Source organism: Triturus cristatus, chromosome 6, assembly GCF_964204655.1.
Source record: "Triturus cristatus chromosome 6, aTriCri1.1, whole genome shotgun sequence".
Classification (NCBI taxonomy): Eukaryota; Metazoa; Chordata; class Amphibia; order Caudata; family Salamandridae; genus Triturus; species Triturus cristatus.
The window spans coordinates 1,626,096,105-1,626,107,446 of NC_140589.1; the positions used below are offsets into that span (position 1 = coordinate 1,626,096,105).

General features: G+C 50.7%; 1 protein-coding gene across 1 annotated transcript; it reads right to left on the reverse strand.

Moving 5' to 3' along the window:
* Positions 1-3,044: 3,044 nt before the first annotated feature.
* On the reverse strand, positions 3,045-10,020 carry SIX3 (SIX homeobox 3). The gene is made up of 2 exons (XM_085612772.1): positions 9,146-10,020; positions 3,045-4,989 (listed from the first exon to the last, which is right to left on the reverse strand). Exons 1-2 carry the CDS (start codon positions 9,871-9,873, stop codon positions 4,791-4,793), a joined length of 927 nt encoding a protein of 308 aa, XP_085468898.1. The 5' UTR covers positions 9,874-10,020; the 3' UTR covers positions 3,045-4,790.
* Between the last annotated feature and the right edge of the window lie 1,322 nt (positions 10,021-11,342).

Sequence of the window (11,342 nt, forward strand, 5' to 3'; positions counted from 1 at the left end):
TTCGAATTTGATCCAAGTTTATACACATGACCAAAACGTGTGGTCTTGGGCACATCCGGACATCTGTGTTTAACGCATTCCCCTTATTTTTCCCAATTGAAAGTATGTGGAAATGACTAATTCCAGATTCACGGAACTCGCTGATATATTTTTTATTTATTTATGACGTACGAGTGTCTTGCTCTACAGTAAGGGCTCATAAATCTGCCCCTTGGTATGTGGCTGGTAGAAAGTATTGGCACTGTGACAGTCTGTACTACCCACAGTCCCCGTGGGTCCACGTGCAGTGCGTTGCTAGGGATGTCAGGACAGTGCCCGTTTCCTTGCACTAGTTACAGTTTTCTGGCCGCCATGTTGTTGTAGACCGCCACGTCTTTCAGAACACACAAGGCTGTGTGCGCTGAGAGCACCAGGTGTTTGCTACTATACATACACACGTATTTGAGAGTTGTGAGCGACTGCACACCTCCTGCACTCACACAACCCCTTGATGTTTTATGTCCACATTCTAAGTGACACATTTACGCAACGGAAACAAGAAAACGAAACGTAAATACTAGGATAGCAATTTCGTGAAGAGGAGCTCGTGTTCAGTTTATCAAACTTCCGCCTGGCGTCTACCCCTTGTCAATTGTGAGATTCCTGTCCTCAGATGCCAGGGACAGAGACAATATACTGGCAGCCGCGCGCTGTATCCTCACTGTAAGCGCCTAAACGCGAACCCTAACACGTTGGCTGGAGAAGCGCTATCCAGGCTTGAGGCGGGACCTGTCCTGCTCCTTGACTGACAAGACCCTAAACTGGTATGCTGACCCAGAGTCGCTGGCACTGGGGCACACTTCATAAATATCCAATTGCTTCGTCAAGAATTCTTCCGCAAATTGATCTGGTAAAAATGAAATATTGCTGGCTAGTACGTGTTTACAGTGCTTAATACTAGATTGTGGTCGTTTCTAAAACCACAGGATTTTGGCATTTATTTAAAACCATGGTTCTGAGGGGAAAAATTGAATGTGCTGAGGATCACTCATCCGACCAAGTAGTGAAGCCGAGATTGCAATGCATACTTACTGTCTCTACATTCATCAACAGACATCAGACACGTTGGGAACCCTTTTCACGCTATTGTTTCGCAAATTATTTCACTATGCAAATACCGCAGCAGTTCTAGCACCTGGGTCGCCATTGTACGCATTAAAAAAACACGGCGCTTTTTCAAGGCTTTAGGCGCTAGTAACATAGCCACATAACATTCCCCTAAGAGAGTGAACACGCAAGGAAGGATGCACAGGCCCCCACCACAAAACAAAACGAGATATAGAAGAAGCAGGGTACCTTTTAAAAAATAGCATGTTGTTTATTAGAGTCCAACACAGGGTCATTCTGGAAGTAACATTTCCGATGACTTTGGTATAACAATAATAATTAGACTAAATATATTATGGCAGATCGCTTACAAAACGATAACTTAAAACGCATAATTCCTTGGCTTCACCAGAGGCGCGTGGGAGCGCGGACCGGACTGAAACAGGTCCCGCGTTGTACACATGGTGTCCACGTGCTGGAGCAACGCACAAGAATACTATTTATATATATATATATAAATATAATGTAATACTTACAGGGTGTGTGTGCAGAGTGTGGGGAGAGGGCAGGAAGGGGGGCGGCTGCGTGTGGCCTCTTCTAGTTTAAATTCCAGGTCAATCGCATTATTTACAACTTCGTTTACGTCACCAGTAAATAGTAAAAAATACAAATGGATAAGTATTTCATTTTCACAAAAAGCGGGGAGAAATGTTATATTTAGCGACTTTGCCTCTTCCCACCCGTTCCTGGATTTCAAACGTCAGGGTTTATTTGAAAATGAATATTGCTTCACATGTCGCCATTTCACGTTAGGGTTCCCTTTTCCTCACACCACACAGCTGGAAAGGGTGCTCGCAGTGGGCTGTTTGGTGATGGTCCTCCCACCCTCTGGGAAACTACAAAATCGTGTCAGCCGGTGTTCTGGCATGTCAGCAACACTTCGAATTGTCACTCCTTTCAACAAGGTATCTAAGGCAGATGTTGCGGAACAGGCCTTCTCTCTGCTCCCCTGCCTCCCGGTGTGGAGGCCACATTGTGTTAGGAATGGGGTCTCGCGGGTGGAGGAAATAAGGGGCTACCGGAGCTACAGCACAATACTAGAAGATCGGAAGTGACGTTTTGTTCCGTGTGGACAAAACATTCCTGGTGCTCCTGCTCAGCCCGCTTGAGTTGAAAATGGCGTTTTCAAGTAAAAACACGTCCTTTAATTCATCTGGCGTCGGGCTCGGCTGAGGGGCCGCCCGGGGCAGAAGTTTCTCCCCGGGAGAGCGGGTGCTGCCACAGTACTTAGTCATTCAAATAAACAGTCCCTGCTCGAGATTTGCTTGGTGTTTGGACCGGTGGTGGCTGCGAGCATTGGAGCTTCGGGCACGGTGGTGGTGGTGTTGGTAGGGGGGGGGGGAGGGGCTGTTTACATTTAGAGCCGAGCATAGTTATATAACCACCTCGCGCCTCACTGGGTTCACCCGTGGCCTACAAGTTGGAGACCCCCGGGTGAAATGCGCAGGGCCTGAGGCTCCGCGGATACATATTTTGGCACCTGTAAAAAGTGGTGGACGGACGTGGTGGAGAATGGGGTAAAGGGGGGAGGCTAGAGGATGGAAGATATCTGGCGACGGGATACGACTTTGTGCTGATAAAATGTTTTTTCATATTACAGCTATAGAGATACACCTGCTCTCGCGCGCTCTTCCACGCGCCACGAGCCTGTAATGTACTTCCCAAGACACGTCTGCAAGAATCACACTTTTTTTGCTATGTACAACGGAATCCAACAATTCCACAGTTGTTGCTCCTCTCAGTTTGCGCTGAGGCCAGCAACTTAAACCTGACTTTTGCCAGATTATTTGCAATTTGCTCATTTTTTTTTTGCACCGTCTCCATAAACGTGTCCTTACTTCAAATGAGAAAAGACTCCTCTTTTATAAAAAGTCGACAAAAACACCAACATCGCTGGATACATAAGAAAATGGAATACTGTATTTGATTTAGAAAGTTCTTTTTACATATAGATAAACACGTAAGGTAAGGAAACAATGGCCAGCGCCCGAGGGAGCTTAGCGGGGGCCATAAGCTGCTGTCAGATTCTCAGCATAGCCTTTGCATAAAATGACTACAGCTGGCTCCTAAGCTCTCGAGAGCCCGGGGGTTCCTGGGCCCCCGGGGGCGGACAGTCAGGTTTGTCTGGGAACGGTAAGTGCGGGAGAGAGCCACGAGCGGGCATAGTGAAAGAGGTGGGGGAATGAGACAAAGAAAGAGAGAATGGACGAGAGGAGGAGGAAGGGATAGAAAGAAGAGAGATGGAGAGAGACAGAAAGATAGCGAGAGAAAGAGAAGAGAGAGAAGGAGAAAACAGATGCTCACAGACAGAGAAACAGAACTAGAGGGGAGAGGGGTTGTGTGGAGATATAGAGAGAGAAAAAAGACAGAGAGAGAAACAAGGGAAAGGTGACAACAGAAAGATAAACGCGAAATATTAGGAAAAAATGCGAGATGAAAGGACAGAGCATAACAGAAGGAGCTCACAAGAGAGGGAGGTGTAGAGAGCAGGAGACCGTGAGGCAAATGAAGGAGTGTGGGAGCGGGAGATATGAAAGAGAGGGCAGAGGGAAGACTCGAGCGGGGAAGGAAGGCTGGGTGGAAATAATGGAGATAGTACACAGATAAAGAGAGGGTGAATGAGCAAGACATTGAAAGATAAGAGAGAGGAAATGTGTGAAATACTGACAGAGTGGATTGGAAAAAGGAAGGAAAGGAAAGTGGGGCGAGAAGGAAGTAAAAAGAGATGAAGGTGGAAGATGGATGCGTGGGAGGGAGATACTCAGAGGGGTGAGAGGCAAAAGAGACACTGAGAAACAGAAGAAATAATTTAGAAATGCAGTTAGTGTAACAGAAATAGATGATCCAATAAGTAGGACATTTTGAGTGAGAGAAAAAAGAGTTAGGAAGTGAGACTGAAACAAAGAGGAATGGAGCGGGAAAGCAGAGACTGGCAGCGAGATATGAGAGTGAGAGAAGAGAGGGAATGGGAGAAGTGGGCGAAGCTAGGAACGATAAATGAAAGTGTGAGGGAAAAGGCAAGGAAACATGGCAGAGGTAAGAGTGATACGAGGGAGGCGACAATAAACAAGGGGCGTCTTCAGATCCATTTACAAGCATTTCTACACATATATTACAAGCTGGGAAAATGACCGCAATCATTTCAGATATACATAATTCATATAAAATTTTGAAATAAAAATAAAAATCTGTTTACAGTCATAAACTTTTCTTTTTCCACATTGACCAGTACCCACACAGGCAGTGACAGAAGTGTAGATAAAAGGTGCTTACGAAGAAAATGATTGTCTGCTGAACAAAAATAAAAAACAAACTGAGGATTGCATCTTGGCTGACCATCACTTGGACTAAACAGAGAAGAAAGGGAACCCAACAAAAAAGGCGACAGGAGGCGTCTGACTTCCCTCTCTGAAAAGTTTCTGGTTCAGGGCCGGAACGTGTTTCCCAGATATCAAGTTTGAGTCATCATGCAAGCGGGTCAGCGTCCGTCCGTGGAAGGCGCGGGCGCGGGGTCGTGTCCGTGAAGAGTGCAAGTTGTCACGTGCCCCCGTGAGTGTGCCCAAGTTCAGGTCCATCGCGGCTCTCCGAGTCCGTGTCCCTGATACCTCGGTGGAGTATGTCTGTCTGTCTGGGCCGGGCCCTGATCATACCTCACACTCGGACTCGTCGCTGGAGGTGACCGAGAGGATGGACGTGCCCGTGTCCGCTCGCTCGGCCAGGCTGGACACGCTGGTGGTGGGGCTGGCGGCCGCCGTGGAGGGGGACTCGGCCGAGCTGTGCGTCGGGCAGCCGGGGTCTGCCAGGGAGCGCAGGCCGCTCTGTCCTATCGCCTGGTGCTGGAGCCTGGAGCCGGCAAGGTTCGAGAGGGGGAGAAACAACACGGGCAACGTCAGATTGTTTGTCAACAAGAGAAACTCAACACAGCACACACATCACTGAACACAACACACAGATGACTACCACCAGCTCACACGGTAAACATAGTGCGGCGGGGGAAAAAAAACAATGTCCAGTTACTGCTCCAGTCGTCAAGCAAAGCAGTTACAACCGAGAGTCCCTCAACACACCCTGGAGTTACCACCACCGTCTTCCCAAACACACGCGAAAGAAAGGCACGGCAACACCACTTCAAACCGACAGCCTCCACACGCACTCTGGGCCGGAGGTCACCAGGACAGATGCAAAGGTCGGCCACACAAAGAACCGCAACCATCCCCGACAAAGAATCTCAAACACACTCTACCAGTTACCACCACTGCCACAAAGCACACTAAAAGACGGCACCACAACAACTCTAACCCACACCCACCAATGTGCCCGGCCAAACCCCACACATCAAAACAAAGAAAAGGCAACTCAACCAACTAAGGATCACGCAATAAATGCTAACCACAAACACACCACGCACGGCACGCACACACGCTGCCACTAAGGAAAGAAACACAAACAGAGCGTGGAAACGTGCACTCTCATTTGGAGATGTTGCCGAACTTGCGTTTTGTGTTTGTTGTGTGGAGTCTATGAAGGCTCAGTTGCGTTGTTGCAGTGCTTGGTTTTGGTGTGTTTGCTGGATGTCCCACTGACCTCCGGACCAGGGTGCATCGCGAGAATGCACGTTTCCACGCACTGTTTTGATTTGTTTCTTAGTGGCAGCGTCTCCCAGCACATTCGAAAAGATAGCATCCTACACCCAAAAGGTATCACAGTAACGCTTCTGCCGGAGAACGGCCCCACACCCTCACACATCAAACATGAAGAACCGCAGTGCCTCATGCCAAGGTTCTCACACACAGTTTACCAACAGGCACTAAAGATGGCTCAAGTAGCTTCAACAGCTACTGCCCAGGGAGGGTCGTTGTGCAAAACCAACTTGACTCGAACGTCCGCAACAGACGTGTACCCGCCCAAGGGTGTTGTGGGGCAGAGACACCACATCACCCAGGTGTTGTGATTCGGTGGCCCATTCCTACACTGTTTGCCCCCAATGAAAATGGTGCCACGGTGCACCAATATATGTATGTGTGTGTGTGTCTGTGTGAATTTGGGACGTTTGGCAAATATTTCCACAACAACTTAGGGCCATATGTGCGAACACATTTCCCCATTGATACAGAATGAGTAAAACACGTCACAGATCAGGCCCTTACTTCTGCGCTCGGATGGATGCACTTGCAAGAAGGCCAATTTTAAAGGGGCGCTGTTGTCATAACTGTGAGCCCACCACTACCCTAGACAATGCCAGTGAGAGAAGAGCCAGTGAGCTGGCATTACGGTCGGATGTGGCAACAGCATAATTCGAACTCCCGCTATTACCCCGAGCACCCGCCACAAGACACTCCAGCCCCCATCTGGCGCGGAGAATGACCACCCTTCACTACTTGTAACTCTGGGGAGATGCAAGCTGCCCTCGCGCCCAGCAGTGAGGGGGAAGGTGGCACGACCGGCTGCCTCGCGGCCTGAAAGAAAGCGCCTCGGCCCAAGGACAGTAAAAAGAGAAGCTGGAGGTCCCAGCAGCGGGCACTCTCAGTCTCAGCAGCCACGAGTGATCTGGCGCTGCCCCTGTGAATTAACGTTGCTCCGTCCCTTCCGCAGCACATCACAGGCTGGAGATGACCCCAGCCCGTCCCTCTGCACCCCTTCTCGAGGGAGGCTGCTTGCTGCCTCCCCCGAAGCCCCGCACCCCTTCTCAAGGGAGGCTGACTTCTGCCTCCCCCGGAGCCCCGCACCCCTTCTCAAGGGAGGCTGACTTCTGCCTCCCCCGGAGCCCAGCACCCGTTCTCAAGGGAGGCTGCCTTCTGCCTCGCCGAAGCCCTGCGCCCCTTGTCAAGTGATGCTGGCTGCCTGCTGCCCCCCGCCCCCCTTCCCCCCGGCCCTGCACCCCTTCTCAAGGGAGGTTACCTGCTGCCTCACCGGAGCCCTGCACCCCTTGTCAAGTGAGGCTGGCTGCTTGCTGCCACCCCCCGGAGCTCTGCACCCCCTCTCAAGGGAAGCTGCCTCCCCCGGAGCCCGCACCCCTTCTCAAGGGTGGCTGGCTAAACTTTCTCTCAGCAGGCCCCGAAAGACGTGAGCCCCCGGCTCCCCCGGCGCGGGCATTACCGCGCTTGTGTACATGCCATAATTACAAGAGTGCCCCCGTGTCTGCTTACAGACGGGATTACTGCGCCCACCAGGTGGACGCCGTGTTGACATCTCACACCGAGCACGTACGCGCAGCAAATAACCAGCATGTAAACGGTAAAGCTGCCGGAAACTTGCCACAAAGCACAAACAAGCAGAAAACCGACCACAACTCTCATGCAATGAACCTGAAAATATGCACCCCGTGTTTGCAGGTTTATCAAAACAGTCACACTCAATTCCAGGCACACATTGCCTTATTGCGGCTTAATTTTGCAACTAGTAAACCAACGGTTATTTCTACAAATCGAAGACCACAGGCATTGATATGGGGGCAAATTAACTTTCTAATATAATTAGCATTTATGTTTCAATTACAGTCTACAAGAAACAACACTGGACATACACAAATTGCAACTAGTAACACGGTGTAAGGACCGCAACAGACTTCCCGCCCTGTCCCACGTACTTCCTGCTCGGGATTTCGCAAAGGAATCCCACTTAGGCCGAAAGAAATAAAAGTCCTTATTTAAAGATGGTGACCCATTTTCCGCTTTTTTTCTTGGAGCAAGAAGTGCCTTGTGCTGTGCATAAGAGCTCAGTTATACATGTACATATGTGTAGATGCATATGCACATTATTTATCAGTATATGTGCATTTATAAACTCAAGAGCAGGCATAAAGTTGTGTTGAATGTACATACATAAATAGATATTAAAATTGTTTGCCGATGGTTGCTATTGTTTTACAAATGGATAAAGCGTGTTATTTTAACCCATCGACAGTCTTTAAAAAGTACGTGATTTGTCAGTGTTGGGAATTAATTTGCCAAACAATGGGACTGCTTTTGTTTACTCCCATGCTGTGCTAATTAAATAGAAAACATTGCGTGTGCAATCACCTTAAATGCTGCCTTTGTGTGAGCAGGAAAGGGACCGCCGCACACGCCAAAAAACAAGGAAATTTATTTTAGAATATTTGTGTCAATGCATAATCGCTTCACATGCAATTGCTCTTTTACGTTTGTAATTATTTATTCAACATAATATCCAAACAGTTCGCCCACTGCAAAGTATATATTTGCGGAAAAAAATGTAAGATTTCTGCGGTCACAGTGCTACATTATTAGGGACTTTATTCCTTTCTCCCGCTACGCTGCACGTCCAGTCGGTGCACGAATTTCAACAAATCACAGCCTAGAGCAAGTGCCGCATCCCCACACCGTAGGTTGAACTGCTCAGATACCCAAAATAAAGTTGGCAGAATAACAAAGGAATACTTTTTTATTCTAAGCTGTTGGGCGATTATATCCGCTTTATTAATTCATAATTTCACGTGTAATGTATATTTGGGCTTGAGGGGATTTTTTCTAAACTGGTGCAACTTTTCTTTCAAGTTTTTAGGCTGGCCGTGGGCGCCTGGTGTGGATAAATGGTGCACTATTCGCTGTTTGAACTTTATTAGAAATAAATACTTCTGGAGGTACCGAGCAGAGGCAGCGTGCTCTGTTTAGGTGAGAGTGTGAGGTTTAATTGCATCTAACAACGTCGCCCATGCCAGCATCTGGAAACACACGCCTGGCACAGGGGGTAATCATGCCCACACCGTCCTGCATGGGGGAAATGACGATTTAAAAGGGCAGAGAAAACCAGTAGAGTTCTGTGAGCGTGTTTTGTTGAAATAAGTGGACTTCTCTCGCCTAAGTCAGGGAGGAGACATTTCATGCTACTGTTTCCGCGGCCCAGAGGGCAGGTTTCTATGGGAGGCAGTGCCCTCATATACATGCTGCTCCAGTCAGAACCCCCACATTCACCCCGAGAGTGGCTCCCGGCTCCCCTGCTGCCCCCCGCCGCCTCTTGAAGAGTTTTCCCGGAGACATACCTGTTCTTAGCCGCCGCCGCCCTGTCCCGCTGCCGCCGGTTCTTGAACCAGTTGCCCACCTGCGTGGGGGTGAGGCCGGTGGCCTGCGCCAGCTCCCGCTTCTTGCTGGGGTTGGGGTAGGGGTCCTGCAGGTACCACTCCCGCAGCAGGCTGCGCGTCCGCTCCTTGAAGCAGTGCGTCTTCTGCTCGCCGTCCCAGATGGTGCGCGGCAGCGGGAACTTCTTGCGCACACGGTACTTGTCCACGGGCCCCAGCGGCCGGCCGCGCAGCTTCTCCGCCTCCTGGTAGTGCGCCTCCAGCCACATGGCCTGCAGCTTGCCGTGTGACTCCTTGGTGAACTTGTGGTTCTCCAGGATGTGGTAGAGGTCGCGGAAGCTGCCAGTGTGGAAGGCCACCACGGCCCGGGCGCGCAGGATGGACTCGTGCTTGTTGATGGCTTCGCAAGCCCCGGGCGCCACCGGCAGCGACCACAGGAAGCGGCCCAGCCGCTCGATGTCCCCCGTCTCCTCCAGCGTCTCGCACACGCTGGCCACCTGCTCGGGCGAGAAGTTTAGAGTGGGCAACTGGAACATGGACAGCTCTTCCGGGGCCCGGGAGCCGCCGCCGCCTCCGCCACCTCCTCCGCCGCCGCCACTGCCGCCGCCTGCCAGGAGCAGCGAGGAGCGGTCCGGGAAGTTTGGCAAAAAGAAATGGGTGGGATAGAGCTCTAAAGGGGACCTGAAAACCATGGGAATGACCTGAGAGAGGTGCAATGACCAGGGAGAAAGAGCACACAATGCAACACACACACAAAAAGCAGCAACTGAGGGACAGGCGAGATTTCAGTGATTCAAGGGCAATCGCCTAATGACAACAGCCTCATGATATCTCCCCTAAATCCGCCGTGAGTGCAGCATTGAAACATTTTGTTTCGCTTTTCTATTGGTCTTCCCGGTGTCGTTGTGGGGTTGCCATGGCTGCGCTGCCAATCACTGTCAGGCGTGCCAATCATAGCCTCGTACGTAAGAGGCTGTTACCACTCGGCCCTCGGCACAGGGGGAGGGAAGTGGCTGAGAGGAGGAGGAGGAGGATGCTGTGTTTTGTGTGTTTTATTTTATCTGTGCCTGGCATTGGGCTCTCCCTGCACCCAAGGATGCGCGGAAGAGCTGGGCAGGCACTCTTTTTTTGAATGGGATGAGCAATTAGAGGGTGGAATATTATTGTGATCCTAACGAGGCTCGTTAGAGCTAAGGAGCTGCAGGGAGGTGGGGGTCGGTGGTGCTGTGTGTACGGGGGTAGATAAATGGGCAAAACTGGGATATACACGCCGGGATAAAGGCCCCCTGGCTGAGGCAGTTTACACATGACTTGCACGTAGTTTCGCTTCATTCTGCCCATCTGAGCATTAATAGTGTCGGCGAAGAAAGGAGAGATGAGATCATTTGGAAGCTGCCTCCCGGAGCCGGCGACCCCGGTGTCTGCGTGTGCGCTGCAGACCCCGGGGTGGGAGAGGGCACCGCTCTGCCCCTGCTGGGAGCTCACTGACGCCCCTGGACTCTGCATTGGACGCCCGCGCAGGACACCCCTCTCCGCTGTTTGGTTTAACCCGTTGGTGTCCCGCGCCGCCCATGCCTTTTTTGGCCACCAGTGGGGCTGACATTGTTGATCTTAGCGTGATGTCTCTTTCCAGCTCTGTCAGCTGGCCGTGTGTCTGTTCGCGCCGGCTACGGCTGCGCCGACGCCTCTCGCTGCGTCCCAGCCCTGGCTTCTAGCTCAGCTCAGAGTTATACTTTTAGTTTGTTTTAGCCGCTGCTGCTGCAGTTGTTTTCGTTGCATAAGTGCAGCAAGCTACATCGTCTCGGCGTTTAACGACTCGCCTCTTAGAATCGGTCTTCAACGTCTGCAAAGAGTTTATAGCACGCATATAGTTACATGTGGATGAAGTGTGGCTAGCAAACACATGCACACGCCATATACCACACCTTCTTTATAAACACCCCAGCACAACATCTTTCCATCACACACAAAGCGCACACCACACACAGCCACACACTGGCCCACACAGGTGTCCACAAATACGCACACATCGACACTGTAACAACTAAGGCACACACATCCCCCCACACACATACCGAAACGTACAGACGCAGAAATGTAGGCACACAGACACGCCGACAAACATACAAGCCCCTAACACAAGGGTGCAGATAAACATAAA